At 37.7% G+C, this 20,213-nt stretch overlaps 1 protein-coding gene across 2 annotated transcripts in view; it reads left to right on the top strand.

Moving 5' to 3' along the window:
• The first annotated feature begins 3,334 nt into the window (after window positions 1–3,334).
• The window catches only part of TENT2 (terminal nucleotidyltransferase 2), a 72,746-nt gene continuing 55,867 nt past the window's right edge, over window positions 3,335–20,213 (top strand). Inside the window, exons 1-6 of one of the 2 annotated variants that reach the window (XM_069096324.1) lie at window positions 3,338–3,785; window positions 3,929–3,967; window positions 5,149–5,175; window positions 7,172–7,357; window positions 7,905–8,018; window positions 9,574–9,826. In XM_069096324.1, the coding sequence (XP_068952425.1) occupies window positions 7,209–7,357; window positions 7,905–8,018; window positions 9,574–9,826 (516 nt within the window). In that variant the 5' untranslated portion in view covers window positions 3,338–3,785; window positions 3,929–3,967; window positions 5,149–5,175; window positions 7,172–7,208. Of the gene's footprint in view, window positions 3,968–5,148; window positions 5,176–7,171; window positions 7,358–7,904; window positions 8,019–9,573; window positions 9,827–20,213 lie in introns of both variants that reach the window. The other variant, XM_069096325.1, reaches the window with a different exon arrangement.

Consider the following 20,213-nt stretch of genomic DNA (forward strand, 5'->3'; position numbering starts at 1 on the left):
TCCACCTTTACCTTAGACTTAGTTTGAGAGGAAACTACTGGGGGCGGGGGGGAGAATGGGAAGCCTTGCAAGTGCTTGAGAGAAAATCACATCCTAAGTGGGGAAATAGCTCATACCAGAAAAAGAAACCGCTCTCTCCAAAATTGCCAATGATTCCATAATTGCCAGATCGAATGGGCTTTTCTCCATTCTCATCCCTGACTTCTCTGAAGTCCTGTTCTTCTCCTTTATACTCTAGGCTTTCTGTGATAACATTCTCTCCTTGTTCGCTTATTATCTGCTTCAGTGCTCCTTCTCAGGCTCTTGTGTTTGACCTTCAGCCTGGTCATGCTCCATAACCACGGGAGTCCCCTAAGGTTCTATCCTGCCCTCTCTTCTTCCTCTATATTATGCCACTTGCTCACCTTTTTTACTCCCATGGATTCAACCATCACCTCTATAGAGATGATTCTCAGTTCTACTTATCTACCCCTAACCTGTCTTCTGACCACCAGAATTACATCTCCAACTGACCATCAGACATCTCAAAATGGATGTCCTGTAGATATATTAAACTCAACATGTCCAAAATTCAACTTATTATCTTCCTTTTTTCCCTTATCTGACTCAATTTTATTTTTGCAGTTACATATAACAATAATTTTTTTTAATGTTCATTTAAAAAAATTTTGAGTTCCAAATTCTCTTTCCCTCCCCCCTCATTGATGAAGTATGTTATTAACATTGCCCTCTGTTCAAAAGCCCCTTTACTGTCAAGAATGCTATCATTCTTCCAGTCACCCAGGTTTGCAAATTAGGTGTCATTCTTGAGTCCTTACTGTCATACTCCATACCCAATTTGTTGCTAGTGATGTAGATTCTACTTTCACAACATCTCATAAATATATATTCCCTAGTCTCCTCTGACTCTGACACAACTCTGATGCAGCCCCTCATCACCTCACAACTGGATTATTGCAATAACAATAATGGTGGTCCCTGCCACACAAGTCTCTCCTCACTCCAATTCATTCTCAACTGAACAGCTAGTGATCTTCCTAAAATGCAGGTCTGACCATGTCACCCCCTACTCAACAAATTCCAGTTGCTCTTCATCACCTCGAAAATCAAATATAAAATCCTGTTTGAGGCACTGGGACATAGAGATCCACCATGCCCTACTGTAAAGTTGAAGAGGGGATGAGGGAAGATATAGGAGAGAGCAGATTGGGGAGGGGATATTCAGTGGGATTGCTGTTTTGGGTTGGTGGGTAGGGGAAAAATGGGGAGAAAATTTGTAACTCAAAATCTTGTGGAAATGAATGATGTAAACTAAAAAATAAAAATAAAATAAAATCCTGTTTGGCATTCAAAGTCCTTTATAACCTGTTCCTCCTCCTTTTTCTAGTCTTCTTACACCTTATACCCCTCCTCCCTCTACATATTCCCAGGGACACCAGCCTCCATACTGTTCCTTTAACATGACATTCCATCTCCCAATTCTGGGCATTTTCACTGTTCTTCCCATATGTCTAGAATGCTCTCCCTTCTCTTTACTTTCTGGCTTCCTTCAAGTCCCAGCTAAAATTCCACCTTTTCCAGGAATCCTATCCTGATCGTACTTTAATTGTAGTTCTCTTTATTGCTTATTATTTCCAGTTTGTTCTGTATCTACTAGTTTGTACATAGTTATTTTCATGGCCCATTGGGCTGAGTTTGAGAGCAGGAACCAGCTTTGCCTTTTTCCTTGCCAGTGCTTAGCTTAGCATAGTTCCTGGCACAGAGTAGGCACTTAATGCTTACTGACTACCCCATGCAGGTCTGACCCTGTCACTCCCTATTTAATCAACTTCATGGCCCCTTACTTCCTTCAGGGCCAAAGAGAAAATCCTGTTTGATTTTTAAAGCCCTCCATAACTTGATCCCTTTTTATCATTCCAGTCTTTTTATTCCTTTCTCTCCTCCATACTAGACTTCTTGCTGCTCCTCACAGAGGACAGTCAATATTCCATCTCAGGTCATTTTCACTGATTGTCTCACTGTCTCCCATGCCTGGCTTCTTTAAGGGAAGCAGCTACACCCCACCTTCTTGAAGATGCCCTTCCCAGTCTTTAATCTTAAGTGTTTTACCCCCCTGAGACTATTTCAAATTTACTCTGTACATATCTTGTGTATACATAGTTTTGTGTCTCTTTTATGAGTGTGAGCCCCCTGAAAACCCGGACTAAGTTTTATTGGGTATTTTTTTTGGCCTTTCTCTGAATTTCCTGTTCTCAGCACTGTGCTTGGTCTACATAGTAGACCCTTAAATTCTCAATGCCTGAATTTAATCAATGAACAAGTATTTATTACTCTGTTGCTTATAATACAAAGACAAAAACTAAATAGTCCATTCTCTTAAGCTAACATTGTATGGGGAAACAATCTCTAAGGCCTATAGGTAAATCCAAAATCCATTCGAAGTACAGGATAATTTGTGTGTGTGTGTGTGTGTGTGTGTGTGTGTGTGTGTGAGTGAGAGAGAGAGAGAGAGAGAGAGAAAGGCCTGTCATGATGCACTTACTAGCAACTGGTAGAGTGGGGATGGGAAATCAAGGAAGGCCTCCAGAAATTGATGCCTGACCTCAAAATCTATTAAAGGTCCTGCAGTGAGCCTTGCGCTGATAAACCCTGGAGACACCTTTCTTTCATGTGTACCTGCAGCAGCTCTGGAATTAAGATTGTAAAATTCCTTGAGGGCAAAGACTGTCATTTGCCCTTTTTCTGTATCCCTATCACTTAGTACAGTGCCCGGCACCTAGTAGGCACTTAATAAAATGTTCATTTTTTTAAAAAGTGGAGGGGGAAAAGGATAGACAGTCTTGCATGCAATCGCTGGATAACTGGGTCTGTTAATACCTCTCCTCCATCCCTCTCTGACAGATCACTTTCCCAGCAACAACACAGAAAAATGTTTGGAAGCCCGGTCAGACCAGAAGCAGGAATAACAGAGAGTCATATCAAGGAAGATGGGCTGCAGTCTCAAGGCAAGAGAAAGCAAGCAAACAACTAAGCCCTCAAATCACCAGTGCCCGCACGACCAGCGGCCGGGGTACGGTGTGCTGGGGTGGGGTGGGGCGCGTGCTTTGGCAGCCACAGCGACCCCCAAGGCCAACGTCTCAAGCCACAAAGACACATTAGTGACGCTCCAGTCCAGGGGCGGGGACGACAGTGTCCATGGAGATGGCAGTCGGGGAGCCTCTCCAGGACTTCCAGGAAAGACTAAGTCCCTTAAGATCCAGGTTTCGAGGCTACCAAAAGCAGTGTTGGGTGCAAAATACTCCATCTGGAGGTGCTAAGAGAGTCAACATCCATCCCGACTCTCCTCCCCTACCATCAGCCCCGGTCCCTTCCCCCAACCCTGTCACTATTTTCGCGCAGCCTCAGAAGGAGCGAGGAGCCGGGAGGGACCGCAGGCCAGCATCCCGCAGGGCGTGCTCCTCCTTCACATGCGCAGACTGTCGCCGAACTTCGCATCAGAGGAGGGACCGAGCGCGCGACCTCCCGCTCCTTTCCGGGTGTTCCCTCCTTTCCGGGTGTTCCCTTCCGGGTCGCTGCCCGCTTCCGGGTTTGCCTGACAAGGCCCGTCCCCGTGCCCGGTGCTCGGCTCTCAGCTTCACTTCGGTCGCTTCTCCGTCCTCAGTCCCCTCCTTTTGTGTGTCTCCCACTTTCTCCATCGCCTCCTCTTTCCTCTCGTCCCTCGTTTCATCTTGGAGCAAGCAGAATCTGCGCCCTTCGGCCTCCCGGCAGAGCGAGCGAACCTCCAGGGCTGGAGCCGCGGCCCAGCTGCCCCGGGTGGACCCGGGACCCCGCCCGCCGCATTCGCAGCCGCCGCCTCAGCTGCAGCAGCCGCCGCCACCGACCCCCCTGCCACCGTCGTCGCTCCTCCGGCCTCCTAGGGTCCCGGGGCGGCTGGTGCCGGTGACCATTCACTTCCCCGAGGACTGCTGTGAGTGTCCGGGCAGGGCGGGCTGCGGGTCCGGCCGCACTGCTTCCCGGGCCTGGCTCCTGGGCTCCTCCGGCCCCAGGACTTTGCACCCTGCCTCTCCCCTCCGCAGGCCCCCAGTCCCCTTTGTCCCAGAACTCCTCCTCCTCCTCTTCCTTCGGGTTTAGAAAGCTTTCCCGAGCTCCCGGGCATGGGACGTTGAGGAGGCAATCCGTGCTTGGTTTGGAGGAGGTTGCATTTCTGAAATTGAGGGAGAGAAGGGAGCTTGCAAGTTGTGTGTACATGTCTGTGTCTGTGCAAGAATTATCTCAACTATTGTGTCTCTCTGGTGCTTAGATGACACCTGGTAATTAATTATGTATGCGTCCCTCCCATTTCTCCCAGCACTGGAAATGAGATTCCTGCCCTACCTACCCTGGAGTGTCCACTCTTATATCTTTTGGTCCCTTTGCTTATGTTTGATTGTGTTGGTTCTTTAATTTACTCTTTCTCCTCCTTCCAACAACCCTTTCTTTGTTTTTGAGAGTATTGAGTATAAAGTGACTCAGTACTATTGAAGAGTATTGAATATAAAGTGACTGCAGGGCTCTTTTTACTTAACAGAATAAAGGAAATCGAAACTTAAAAGCCCAGTGTCATGCCTTTGCACTTAAGTGTTGTGAAACTACACTTTTCAAGTATTAATCTTAAAACAAAACAAAAGCAAATTCTTGTCATGGTTTTAGTTAAGAATTTTCACTTCTCATTTTGCTTTCCTCACTTTTTCTGAATGTTTAAAAATTAAAAAAAAAATAGGACTTGGGATTTATGGTTTGTTTTTGTTTTGTTTAAGCTCTTTAATTATAATTAGCCTTCCCTGAAGTTACTAGTAGACTAGCTTTGAATACTATTGATCTCTATCTTGGACTTGATGCTTCGTCTGTTTCCCAAAGCTTGTCTGATTTTTGGCCTGATAGGGGAGCAGGGAGCTTATTTTCTCTGGTTTGGAGAAACTGATGTTTTAGGGGTTTTTCTGGGAGTTTGGGATGGATTGTACTAATAATATGTCTTCGTTATAATGAAATTGTAACTATGGAATCAGCCAATCTTCTGGGAATTTTCTTGAACTTGGGCTTGTCATTGACTGGGTCATTAATTCTCTTAATGTTACCTCAGTAACAGACCATCTCTTGAACTCTTTTCAGCTTTGAACCCCTGGACTGGATTGAGAGGTAAGTTGAAGTTTGGGTTAGGTTGTATGGTACAGAGGAAAGAGCACTGAATTTAGAGTCAGAGGACTGACTCATCTCTTAAATCAGGGAATTGTATTGAATTTATTTCAATTCATTATGCATTTATTAAGTGCTTACTATTCTGGGCCCTGTGCCAAGGTCCTTAACCTAGAGAAGTTTGTCTTTTATGCAGTGTTGGAGAGGGGAGAACAACATGTAAATAAAATCTAGAAAGTAATCTCTGTGAGGAAGGGAGGACTCAGTTCTAATATGCAGGGCAGTTTGTTAACAATAGAACAGGGGTTTCCAGGGCCACAATGGAAGGATAGAGAAGAGTGGGGTAGAGACACCATAGGGATGGGGTTGAGCATGGAGAGGAACAAGGGAGATGGTTAGGGAAGGGAGCATAGGCTTAGGAATCCTACATTCAGTCTGTTCTAAATGGAGCCATAGAGGAGTAGAAAGTCACTCACTTTATGGGAAAAATGCCAAAGATGATTTTCTTATCAGTTCCTGAGGAAAGAACTGGAGGATGGGGAAATGGCATAGGATGTCAGGGTTAAGAGTTGGTGGTGTCTTGGGATCAGGATCATGGTGAGTGAGGCATATTTGAAGTATTAGCCTGCAGTTAGGTCAGCTCTGCCTCAGCACTAATGCTAATGTTGAGGTCCTTTTCAGCTGCAAATCCTTTGATGTAAGATTTGCTGTAAATCTGTATAGGACTTTAGAATATTTTGTGATTGCTGACATGGATTCAAAAGAAAAATCAAAACATATAGTTACAAATAAGATATATGTATAGAGTTTTAGTTGATAGAAATTAATTTAAAAGGCTATTTTTGGCCTTTTAAATTAAATTCTAAGTTAAATTAAATTAGAATTAAAATCTAATAACATTTCTTGATAACATGGAACACATATATTGAAACAGAATCAGCTGTAAGGCCTAATTCATTATGCTGAATCTTATTTGATTTTGTTTCCCCGTCAACTCATGTTACATAAGCCAGAAGTTGCATTTTGTTGGACATATGTAGGCTCAGTACTGAGCCAGATAACAATGACTTGCAAGAGAGTTGCAGGGTGTACCTATAGCAGGATCTCTTGGAATTTCATTGAGTTTGTACCACCTGTCCATTCTTTACTGAGGCAGCGGGTCATGGAAATTCTAGGACTCGAGTCATCAGAACTGACTGTACTGAATCCTGGTTATTAAAGTAAGAAGCCAGGCTTCTCCACCTTACTTCACTTGGCTAGGGTGGCTAACTACTTTTCTTGGGGTTAGTGTCCTGATGCTTAATTTCTGCAGTAGACGTTGCTCAGGTAACTGGGACGTGATAGGGGTAAGGCATTATAGTATCTATCCTATAATATGTTGTAGGATTTACAGTACATTGTAGGAGCCTTCAATGTGCTGTGAATCTTGAACTGTGCCTGGTACATAGTTATATATTATGGTATTGAGGGAAAAAGGGACAAAGTTTGTATATATTATTTAGATATTGAGGAGAACTTATTTTCACAGCTTACCTCTGGTAACATATTGTCCTGAATCCCTCCTTTGTTTTTACCAATTCTATAAGACTGTAAGGTACATTAGAGAGATGTTTATAAATAAGATAGACTAAATAAAGGTAAAATGTTTTTGTGTTTGATCCTAAATTTTACATGACAGAAAAATTTAGTAGAGATGTTCCTTTATGTTTTTTATGTTCCGTGAGTAGTATAGTGATTATTTGCCTGGTATCCCTTTCCCTTATTACCTGGCTTACCTCCTTTTTTGATATAACTTGGTAACTTAAGATTAAGACACAGTGATAACCAAAGCATCCTATACGAATTATATTTAGAAGATACCAGACATTAAGTTTAGCTATCAGAGCATTTTAAAATTGATTATCAATGCAGTAGTTAGATGTATATAATGTGAACTAATTTTTTAAAAAATTGACTAGTGAACAGAAAATTGTAATATTTTCTTTTTGTGTTAATGTAGGTACCAAAATACATGTTCACGTCTAGTGAACAAGAGCATGTTCCCAAACTCCTCGAACTTGGGTCGTCCACCCTTCCATCCAAAGTATCAGCAACCCAATAACTTCTTCAAACTTCCCCTCAACCTGTCCCCAACCCTTTCTCACCAGCAGATTATAGATGCCCAGTTCAACTGTCAAAATGTAGAGTAAGTATTAATGGCTTTTTGAATTTTGACACAAAACCTTTTTGGGCTATGGAGTTGCTCAAAAGTATTGCCTTATTCTGCCCTGGTCAGACCATATCTTGTGTTCATTTCTGGGAGCCACATTTTAGGAAAGTCAGTTGATAAGCTAGAGAAATCTAAATGAAGTCAGTATGGGCTGAGATCATATGAGGCTCTTTTGAAGGAACTGTGTATGTTCAACTAAAGAAGAAAGACTTGGGCAGGGATAGTTATCTTCCAGTATTTGAACATCCAAGTGTAATACGGAAGAAGGATTAAACTTATTTCATTTTGTTCCAGAAACAGTAGGTAGTGTTACAGAAAACTAAATTTGAATACATATAAGGAAAAACTTCTAACAATTAGAGCTATCCAAAAGGAGAATGGTCTCTACTTTAGGAGATAATGAGTCCCATCTCATTAGAGAACTTGCTTTAGCTTGGAAAGTCTGTTGTCGCTCTGAAATTTTTTCTTTAAACAAAATATACCATTAACCATTATCCTGTGAACATTCTTTTTTTTTTAATAGTCTACCAAGAACTCTCTTAAGTGGGAACCTTTCACCTGTCCCAACACAGTCATTATCTTATGGAAATGGAAGTCCAATACGAACATCAACTTCTCCGGTATTCCGAGGAAGGAAGTAAGTACTTTTAAAAAATAATTATTCTGAAAACTATTAAGGACCAATTATGGTAGTAGTGTAGTGGTATTTGTAATTATTTTCTGAGTTTGTCAGTGAGTTGGGGACCACATTTTGCTTTGGTGACTTAGGCATCTGAACAAGTTAATTGGATAAGGGTATATAGGAGGCAAAATGGTTTGGAACAGGGAGGCACTGTGGTATACTAGAAAAAACACTGGGTTTGAAGTCAGAGGATTAGGTTAAAATACTGGCTTAGAAAGGCAAATGGGCAGGATATAGAAAGAATAGTATCTTATTTTCTGTGCTTCTCTGACTTAGCTTAGAAACTTAGAATTGTCATGTTGAGAAGACCTGCCCATCCCACTCTCCCTGCCCCCCATTTTACAGCTAAAAATCCAGACCCACAGGCATTGGGTTTTGGCTGAGGTCCCACACTTAACTAGTTCTAGCAATGGCTAGAACTAGAACCAGTCTCCCCAGTCCAATATTTTGCCACTATATCATGCTTTTTAAAAATTTTTGAATATTTTCATTTTTTGAATTTTTTCTTCATTTGAATATTGCACTTAATCCCTGAGACATAAATTTAGTCCTTAATTCTTTGGTTTATTATTATTTCTGTGGATTTGATAACTTTCTCCCATTGTTGAAAGGAAGATAGTATGGTAGTGATGCTACACTTGAGAATTTTAAAATTTCTTTTCCTTCTAAAATAAATTCTAGAGACTGTTTAGTCCTTAGTTTCATTGTGTAATGAAAAAACTGAGGCCCAGAAAGGCTAAGTGTCTAGTTGAAGATCACATTACAAGTTAGTGACTTTGGTTCAAGTAACTTGGGAGACTAGAAAAAAAAATTATTTTTAAAGAGTAATAATAAATATATTGAAGTTACACTTACATAAATCTTTTCTTTCTAAAGGAATCTTGTCAATTTTATCTTATTTCTAAATTAAATGTTTCTGGTTGGTCTGAATATTCCTCAAATATGTCATGTTTAATATTTGAAACTAAGGCATTAAATTTATGTAACAAGTTGATTAAAAAATATGTAATTATAAATGAGAAGTTTATTCTAAACTTTAACAGAAAACTTCTCTATATTGAATGGCTTTTATGGTAAAGGATCTTTTTAAGCCTCATTTAATCAGATTTTTCACTTTATTGCACCAATTTTATTATAAAACTGTATTTTGATTGGGGAAAATATGTCAGATTAAAAAAAAAAAGGTCATGGCTGGCACTTTTGTAAGATTATTGTTAGTTAGCTCTTGTAGTTTCATTATATTCCCGTGTGTATAATTGTGCTTTTTTCCATATTTCATGTCACTTTCTTTATGTTCAGTCTGAACATTATGTTCTTTATTGCAAATGAAGGTGTGCATTTGCCTTATTTCTTAGCTTTCTCATTTGGGATTTGACTCCATCTATAACTAATGTTGCCATGTTGAAAGTATTACAGTTATGTCCCTGTGTTTTTTAATTTAGTCTTTAAGTAGTTTATTTCTGGATGTCATCATAGTGAATCTTAATCAAAATTATTTTTTTTTTTACAGGAGATTAAGCAGTGAACAAAATGTTCCCCTTGATGTTAAACGTCAGCGGTTTCATTCACCCCACCATGAATCAACTGTAGCTAACCAAACAGTGCCTTTACCAGATGAAAGAAGATATTCAGCACCAGGATCAGTTACTCCACCATTGTTGCATTCCTATTATGTACCAGATTTAGTCAGATCTGTTCCACCTTTTCGAGAGGCACCATTTTCAGAACCTAGAGAAATAACGCTTCCAGTGGCCAAAGATGAGGTAACATGGATACAAATTTCATTTTGTCTTTTGGGAGTTTATTTAATTGCATTTTTTGAACTAGATGCTTTACATATAGTAAGTGTTTAATAAATGTCTATTAAATTGTTAATAATAGAAGAAGAAATCTTCATGGATGTCAGGAAAGTCAACTATTCTTTTATGACAAGTAGGTCAATTTTTTGACATTTCTTAAAGTCTTTATATACCTTATAGCAACATGTTTTACAGTTTTTGTTAGCTATTCTACTGTGAAGTCTTTGTAGCTTATAATTTTGTCATATTCATGAACAGTACAGATTAGAACTCAAAGTAATTAATTCTCTAGTCCATTTATAATTCGTTGAACTCGAATCTTATCTTTTAAACTTGAGAGAAGTTTAAAGTGGCTTTAAGTGGTATTTGTAATAATTTGTAAAGTTACCTCCTTTTGGGACAGTTGTTTTTAATCAAAGGATTTAGGTTTTTGGGGGTTTTTTTTGCATTGAGAATCCCAACAGTTACTGAGAAGTGACTTGTACTAAGTTACTAAGTGACGAAACTAGAATTAGGAAGAATAGTATATATCTAAAATGTTATTTGCCAAATAACATTTTAGATGAAATAAAATTATTTAAATTAGTATTCTTGGAAAATAATTCCATCAACATGGAGGAATGTGTTTTTTTTTTTTTAAGCATCCAAATTTAGAAGCATATGTACATGTTCCATATTCAGTTAAACTTTAAAAATACCAGGCAATCAGGAAGAAAAATCATTATATAACTTTCTTTATTCCTTGGCCTGTTGTGGACTTAACATTTAATTTTCATGTAGTTTTGAACTTGCCCCAGTTCTTAACTGAGATTCTTGGAATTGTATACTTTTCCATCTTTGCTTGCCAGGAAAAATAGGACAAAAAACAAGAAGAAGAAAGACTCAAATTAGAAATGATAAATTTGGGGTGTTCTAAAGGACTTTCTTTGTTCTTCCTTCTTGATTTCACTCACCTTTGAAAGGGAGAATTTTTTAAAGGCATTAAGGAGTTGGCACATTGCACAAACTAGTTTTGTGATTTGAGGGATGGATGAGATTTCCTTTAATGATAATTTTGTTTATTCACTTGACAATTAAATATGTATTATAGACAGTGTGCTAGGCACTGGAGAAGAGACCTAGTCTCTTCCTTTAAAGCTTAGTCTAGTAGATATATATTCTAATAGTTCAGAACCATAAGAAATCTTGTCTGTGTGAACTACATATTATTTGTGGGCAGGTGTTACTCTAAATGGATTTCGTTATGTAAAATTCATTTGAAGTTCTTTATTCTTTTTTGCATTATGTTTCTAATAGATAATTGTTATTCATAAGTCTTAGTTATACATCCACAGTATAGACATATATATTTTTCACCTTAATTCAAGAACAGATAATTGATGTCGTTTAGTTATTAGTATGTACCAGTACCTTTTCCTTTAACTTTCTAACATAGGAGAAAATTCTCTTATACCCTAGACATTAGGGATCAAGGTATTTATCATTGCAGAAATGAGAGTGGGAAATGGGATAGCACCCACTTTTCTCTGTCCTTTACTGTCAGTTTGCATTAATAGTCTGAGAATCAAAAGAAGCAATGGGATCTATTTTCTAATGTGTGACATTCCCTAGAACATAATTTCTTTTTCAACTTTACGATCCATTTTGTGTATGTCTTGTAAAAGGCTTAGTTCTTAGATCAGTACACTGATATCTTTGAAATGTTTTTCTTGATTATAAAATTTATTTATTTCAGTATATCACTATATTAATGGTATACTGCCCATTTAACATAATAGATTGCAACTTCATCAAACTTTGGGCACTTATATTTTCTGTGTGTCGTTTTTCTGAACTATAAAATTAGAGGGTTGTTCTCAATGACCTTCTAGGTCTCTTTTAGCTCTAAATTTATGAATTGTAAATCCTTCATAGAAGATATACCCAGTATGCCAATTTACCATTCTCATTTTCTCTACCTGACTTACCCTCACCATTTTCTGATCATAGACGTCTTCTACAATGTTTCTGCACTCCCATTGCTCTTTGGCTTATTTGTCTTTTTAATTCTTCTAAGGTTGTGGTATTTCAATATTTATAGCCATGTAATATAAATGGGAAAATACCATTAGGTAAAGGTTGTTGCATTACTAATCAGTTTGGTGTTATTGAATTCCTGCCCTGTTTCCCAAGTACCATCCTGCCAGAACTCTTCCTGCTTGTTATTTCTGGGCCAGGAGTTCCTTAATTCCATAAACTTGCATTTTTTTGTGTTTTCAGATCACTATATTGTGATGTTTTTTTTTCCTTCTTGGATTTGTAGGTAAATATGTGATTTTTCTGGTCAATAAAAATATAACCATAGAAGTGTGAGGGACATTCTTTTATGATACTGCATTCCATCTGTCATATGTCTCTTGAAAAAATACTGTGTTCTGTTATCACTTTGTTAAATCATACTTCTAGTAAAAGAAGATAGTTTTATTTTTAATCATAGATATTATTTGCATTGACATAATAAAACCTAATTGATTAAGAAGTTTTTTAATATTCTGAAATTAGATTGAGATTTACTTTTTCATGGTCTATAAAGAAATGGTTTGTATTAGTAATGTAAAATTGTAGGAAGATTTTTCATATTACCAAAATGAACAAATGTTTTATAGGTGTTACCAGGGATTATAGGGGCCTGCTTACCATACTAACAACCAATACAATAATTACAAATAATTATTTTTATTAAAATAGCTTCTCCTCCTCAAGAGGATTTCATTGTTGGTATGATTCAAATTATACATTGCAAAGCAATAACATTTCATTTATTTAAATTTCTTTGTATATATTTTAAATACATACATCAAACATTTAATAAATACATGTGTGTAGAGCACTGTGTTAGGTACTAGAGATAATAAGTTTATTAGATCTCTTTCTCTCATGGAACTTATAGTTTATTAGCAAGAGATTATTATCTCTGAGCTCTAAGACATATAAATAGCTATGAAATACAATAACGTGCTACGTGTATTAGAGAATTGTAGGGCAAAATACAATATGAGGTCTAGGAGGAAGATTCATAGAAGAAGTAACTTTTGAATTTAATTTTAAAGGAATGGTTGAAAGAGGGCAAAAGCAGAGGAAGTGAGGAGGGAGAACAGTCGGGATAAGAAATAACTGAAAGCCTCCTGTCCAACATAGGCCAAATAAGCAAGATTTTCTTATATTTTGATAATGTAGAAAAATTAACCATCATTTTTTATAAAGATTATTGTGTTATTTCAGATATCCTTACTATCTTAGCCTGTTAATTTGTAGTTTGCTTATTTGAGATTCCAAGAAACAAGTCAATTCTTAAAAGGTTTTATTTTCTTGGAAAATTTTTATCAGCATTTTCCATATGTACATTGAGTCTGATAGCAGTGAGAAAACTAGAATAAATGCCAATTTATATTGAAATTCTTAATTAACCAGAAAACCAGTTTCTTGAATTCCAATTTCTCTTATTCCTAGTTTGGATTTGTGGCTCTTTGCTGGACTCATAGAATCTAAAAGATGCAATATGTTAGAGATCCACAAATCTAACTCTCTAATTGAACTTCCAATCCAGTGCTCTTTCTACAACAGTGCTAATTTGCATGGCTCGCACCTGTACCTTTAAAGCTAGCAGGTAACATTCTGCAGAAAACTCTACTGTTTTTTGTGTAGTTTCAGATCTTGTTTGGCATTCCCATCAGAAAAATACCTCTTTTCCTGCCTCTTCCCCCAAGACAGTTTTACTTAGAAAACCATCTCACAGCTGACAGATGGAGAATGTGTACTGAGAACAGCATGTAAAAGTTATCCCCTTCAGCTTTACACTTGTCAAGATATTCACAAATTTTCCAGAAGAATGTAAAAAAGTAGAAGCCTTAAAATATATTCACTGTTCCTTACAATAAAATGTACTTGCTCTAACAGTAACTTTATTGCTAATTTTGTTTTAAAAGTGGCTTTGGAAATAAATTATGATGTTATTTAGAAGTTGGACAGTGTATACTTAGATGAAAAATCAATTTTTAATCTTCCAAATTTTCTATACCTTTTTCAAATGTGTTGTCTCATTTTGAGCATAAGTAACCCAACTGCAATGCTTACTTGTTCCTATAATTAATTTTAAGTGGAAAAAAAAGGTAATTAAATTTTTATGAGATCCCCAAAAGGATAAGGCATTCTGTATAATTCTTCTTGTACATGGAAGAATGGAGAACTCTTTGGAGATAAAAATAATGCTTTTAAACTAGAAACTAAAATTTTATTTACCTAAACCATCAGCAATCAAATTTTTTTCTCTGGAAAAACATTGATACTTGTGTAGATAAGTATAATCTGTATCACCCACGTACCTACCACTGCTTGTTCATTTCAAAATTCGTATCATTTAACTAAAGATATGAACTTTGAGCTATCTCTTGAAATATTTCTCTGCATCTGGTACAAGCATATATGCATCTGTCTGAATCTTATCCTGTCAGCTTACTCTACTTTCTATGTTTACTTGATGACAAAGAACCAAGCCTAACAGAAGCAATGAGGATTCCTAAGTGAACAGCTAGCTACTGAAGAAGCTTCTCTTTCTTGCAAGGAATTTCCTTCAGAAACTTTGTGGGAGGGAGAATTATTCCTGTTCACAGTAGCCAAAAGAGAAAAGGGAGATGAAAAAGGGTAGAATTTTAGAATTCCAAGATAATTAAATTTTGATTCAGCAAATATTTATTTGTTAAGCACCTACTAGGCACTGGAGATACTAAGACAAAAATGGAACAACCTTAACTCAGAAAGCTTTTATTTTACTAAGGGAATAACACCTGTGCATAGGCAAATAGAAGACAAGGGAAATAAAAGAGAAAAAACTAACAATTGGGGGGGTGGGGTTTGAGATCAGGGAAATCTTCCTAGAGGAGGAGGTGGTACCTAAATGAAACCTTGAAGGAAGGTAAAGGTTCTGAACAGCAAGGATAAGGATAGAGTACATTCCAGGTATGGGGGAATGGCTTGTGTAAATGCATGGAGGTGGGAGATGGCATATTAGGGTTATAGAATAATTAATATTCTAGTTTGTCTGGAATGTAGGAGAATATTGTGAAATATGGCTGGAAAATTAGTAAGACAGTTGAAGGCCTTAAATTTCAGTCTTAATTGCATTTTATCTTAGTAACAATAGAGAGCCACTAAACAAAAAATTGTTGAGCAGAGAAAAGTTATGTGATCAGACTTAACCTTAGGAGGATTATTTTGAAAACTTTGTGGGAGATGCATTGGAGAGAAGAGAGTCTAGAAGCAAGGGCACAAATTAGGAGGCTATTATAGTGCTCCATGTAAGTGATGAAGAGGTCTTGAACCTGGAGGTAGTTGCTGTGTGATAGGAAGAGGATGGATTTGAGAGATACTGCAATATTTGGTAACTTAATTGGTTGTAGAGATTGATGAAAAAGGAAGAGTCAAGGACAATTCTGAGGTTACTTTGGGAACATTGGATGGTGCTATTCTAAGCAGAAATGAGAAAGTTTGCCAGAAGGGTAGGTTTAGGGGGAAAGATACTTAATTCTCTTTTGGGGACAAGGTGAATTTGAGATGCCTTTGTGTTATCCAGGAGCAGATAGATAGCAAGCAGATAAAGATATTTAACTGGAGTTCAGAAGAGAACAGGTTGTAAATATTCAATCTATTTTCAAAATTACTAAAATGTAGAATAGAAGCGTGTATGCTACTTCCTGCATTAGACTGTGAGCTCCCTGAGAGCCAGGACTGTTTTTGCTCCTCTGTCTGCCTAGTATTGTGCCTGGTACAGAGTACTATGTATGTATTACTGGTACATAGTAAGCAGTTCAATAAATGACTCTTCAATGATTGATTGATCTCTTAAACCACTATGAACCTTGCTCTGCAGGGAAAGCCTTACCTTGGAGCCTATTTTCTTATTTTATATGCAATTCTACTAACTTGAGCTTCTACCCTTGAGCCCTTTGTAGCTAACAGAAGATTGATTATTAACCCAGCTCCAAGTCATTCATGGTCCAAAACATTAGTCTCCAAAGTTAAGGGCAAGATGTGACTTTAGGGGAGAATGTGATCAGTCATTTAGAGAATAGGAAGATAGGTCACATTTCACTTCCTCTGCCCCTGCCCACTTCCCAGAGCCACGGACATTTACTGTGTAATCCTGGGCAGCTTGTTTCATCTCTGTTTGCCTCAGTTTCCTTATCTGTGAAATGGGAATAATAATAGCACCTACCTCCCAGGGTTGTTGTGAGGAGCAAATGAGATAAAGATGATAATAATGATAAGAGACTTCTGTGTCTGGCCTGTAGTAAGTGCTAGCTATTATTATTACTATTAGCTATGGTCTTTCTTGACTTTTCTCCAACACTTTCACCTTCACCCCACTCTTTTAACATTTTCCTATTCTAACCTTTCCCACTACTGACTTCCTGTGTGACTTGAGTGGTGTGGACCTCTCAGGGAGCTTATTACCTGATCAGATCTAGGCTCCCTCAGCAGCTACAAAGGCAACATTTTCTGCCCTTTTCTCCCCATAGTGTGTGTGTGTGTGTGTGTGTGTGTGTGTGTGTGTGTGTGTGTGTGTCTGTCTGTTATGCAGGGGCGGAAGGCTATTGTGTGATTTGACTGGTAAATAAGACCACAGGCCCCTCACTATTCATTTTTTGGTGGTAAAGACTGAAAAGCAAAGGTATTAGGAGAAATGGATGACTCTATTCTGTTACCTTTACTTCTAAACACACTTCCTATTTCTGTCTATACTACTGCCATCCCTCCCAGTCACCTAGGTGTTGTTAACACTTAACTCCTCACTTTCCCCCCAACCCTAATATCCAACAAGTTGCCAGGTTTTGCCATTTCTGCCTCCAACAACATAATCCATTGCCCCATTCACAGGGTCTCCACCCAAGTTCAGGCTCTCACTACCCCTTACTCTTACTTGGACTATTGCAGTGGCTTCCTGATTGGTTTCCTTGCTTCCAGACTCACCCCTCTCCAATCTGTCTTCCACATAGCTGCTGAAATTATTTTCTTAGAGCATAGATCTGATCATGTGACTCTCTACTAATTAAATCTAGTGATTCTCTGTTGGTTCCAGGATTTATGATCCTTTAATTTCTACTTTTGTGTAATTTTAATAATGCAATTATTAATGAAGTAGTACATATTTGTTATTTATAAATAAATATGTAACTAATTTGAAAATCTGATTTCAGATGAAACCCTATGGGCCCTTCCTAGTCTGAACTTAAATTTCTAAGATTAGATAAATTCAGTTTAATTCAACAAGCATTCAGTACATGTTATGTACAAGCCACTATATTGGGACTAGGGGTACAAGTATAAAAACAGAACTATCTCTGTCCTCAGGGACATACTCAAAGAGAGAGACACACACATAACATATACACAGAGTTATATGACGTGGAAAACTGAGGAGGGAGAGGACACTAATGGGTGAATGAAAGAAAGATTCATGGAGGAGATGGCTACTGAATTGAGCTTAAGGAAGAGAATCTGAGAGAATCCATTCTAGGAATAAATAGATAGCTCGTACAAGTACACAGGTTGGAGTATTGAGCTCAGGGAACAGTTTGATCCTCATTCTTCATTTTTCTGTAACGTTTGACACAATTGATTACCACCTAAGATAGTCTTCCCTCTCTAGGTTTTTGTAATGCAGCTCTCTCCTGGTTTTTTTTTTTTTCTGTCTATTCAGCCTTTCTTTTCAGTCTTCCTTTGCAGGTTCTTCATGTTATGCCCACTAACTCTGAATGTCCCCTAAGTCTCTGTCCTGGACCATCATCTTTTTTTTTCCTTTAATAATTACAGTAAGAGGGGCGGCCAGGTAGCACAATTAGTAAGAGCACTGGCCCCAGAGTTGGGATGACCTGGGATGGAATCTGGGCTCAGATACTTAGCACCACACCCAGAAATAACTGGCTGTGGAACCTTGAGCAAGTTACTTAACCCATTTTGCTTAAAAATTGCTTAAAAAATTATTGCTTAAAAAATAATTACAATAAGAACTTCAGCAACAATAATAACATTTATACCTATTAGTAGCTATAATGTGCTATGCTAAGTACTTTATAAATTATCTCATTTATTTTATATTATTTTATCTCATTTGATCCTGATAACCACCTTGGATATTATTTCATTTGATGGTCTTGAGTACCCATGGATTCAGTTTTCATTTCTGTGCAGATGATGCCAAGATCTCTTATCTCCAGCCCGAATCGATTACTTTTCTAACCTCTGAGCTTACCTCACCAGTTGCCTCCAGGCCATCTCTTAACTGGATGTCCTGCAGCATCAAAAATTCAGTATATCCAAAACAAAACTCAATATCTTTCCTCCAAATCTCCTTCTCTTTTGAGCTCCCCCTTACTGTAGAAGGTACCGGCATTCTAGTCACTCAGCCCTGCAGTGCTGTCTTTGACTCCTCATTCTACATTACCCCATGTACACAGTCTATTGTAGAGTCTTGTCATTTCTAACTTCACAGCATCACATGTGTCACAGCCACCTCTTGCCTGGACTTTTGCCATAACTTTCTAACTGGTCTTCTTTTTCTAAATCTCTACTCTGGTCCATCCACACTACCTAGAGGTAGTTTTTCTAAAACAGCAGGCCTGTTTCCTACTCAGTAAGCTCTTGTGGTTCCTTATTACCTCCAGGATCACAGATAAACTCCTCTGTCATTTTCAACTCTTTATCTTTTTAGTCTTCTTATACTTACTTTACTCCCATTCCTTCACTCTATGATCCATCTCTATAACCCTAATAGGAGTTTCTTGAATAGCACATTTCATTGTTTGTTTGTCTCTTTGCATGGACTATCTTCCACTTCTGGAATGCTTTGCCTTCTCATCTCCACCTCATAAGTTTCCCTTGCTTCCTTTAAGAATCAGATCATGTCGGGGCGGCTAGGTGGTACAGTGAATATAGCACCGGCCCTGGAGTCAGAAGGACCTGGGTTCGGATCCAGCCTCAGACACTTAATACAAAAATTAGCCGTGTGACCTTGGATAAGTCAACTTAACCCCAATTGCCCTCCAAAAAAGTAAAAAAAAAAAAAAGACTCAGATCATATCCCCACCTTCTACAAGAGGCCATTCCTCCTAAACTTCCCCCACAGACCCAGCTGCTAGGGCTTTCTCCTTTAATATTATCCCTCCTGTCTATTCTGTATGTAACTTGTGTGTATTTAGTTATTTAGATGCCATCTCCGTTTTCCTTTCTTTATACCCGCAGGACTTAATACAATGTGTGTCATGAAGTAATTGCTTAAGAAATGCTTGTTGATTGACAGTTTGGAACTGAACAGAGTAGTCTACTTTGTTTGAAATATAGCATTGTAGTGATGGGAAATAACGTTAAGTAAGGTGAACCAGATGTACCATCTGTGCCTATATAAATTATTTTGAAAAAAATTATTACAGTCAAGACATTTTCCCGCATGTATATCTCAAATTACTGAAGTTGTCATTAAAGTCCACTTCTTTCTTTATCTGCAGGGATGGGGAACTAGTAGTTGACATCTTATGTAACCTACTGTACTTTAAGCCTTTTGTTAAATCACTTCAACCTTATTTTTCCTTCTTAAATAGTAATATTTCCCTTAGTCTTTTGTATTAGGTTATTTTCTTCATCTCCTTTAACTACCACTCAACTCTCAGCCCTCTAACCTTTCTCCAAATAATCCACATTTTACTGTACCAGAATTCTAGTGTGTTCCTTATTAATGCTAAATGCTCTCTACAGATCTTCTGTTTATGTTGTGTTTTCAAACTATCTCCACTAACTTTTCCCCATTTTTTAAAGAAATGTTTATCAGAGATCCTGCTTCTTGATTTAACATAGTAATGTCAGGTTTTTACAAGTAAAGTTGGAATCAGAAGAGGTATTAGTGTTAGTGTGTAAGGGAATTGTCTTGAAGTGGATGGCTTAGCATTCTTAATATCAGAGTGGAGATCAGGTTGTGTTGGGTTATATATGTAAACTCAGTATGTGTTCAGAATGTTTAGAATTTCTTTTTGGTCTTTGGAAGCAGGATTTGAATCCTCACTTGGCTGTTCTTAGTAATGTGTATTTGTGTATGATTAACTTTGTCCATAGATTCATAAGATGCTAGAATTGGAGGACACTTTAATCTTATGTTGATTTCTGCAGTTGTTAATATTGTCCCTCACCAATACTTTATATTTACTTTTGTCTACATTTTGTATTTACTTTTTTGTGTAAATATTTCCCTACAGGAGAATGTAAGATCTTTGAAGACAGGGACAGTCTATCTTTTACATTTGTATTTATGGCACTTAGCATAATA

This window comes from Petaurus breviceps, unplaced genomic scaffold, assembly GCF_028583685.1.
Source record: "Petaurus breviceps papuanus isolate PSGF00001 unplaced genomic scaffold, PetGlider_PUasm1.0 229, whole genome shotgun sequence".
Taxonomy (NCBI): Eukaryota; Metazoa; Chordata; class Mammalia; order Diprotodontia; family Petauridae; genus Petaurus; species Petaurus breviceps.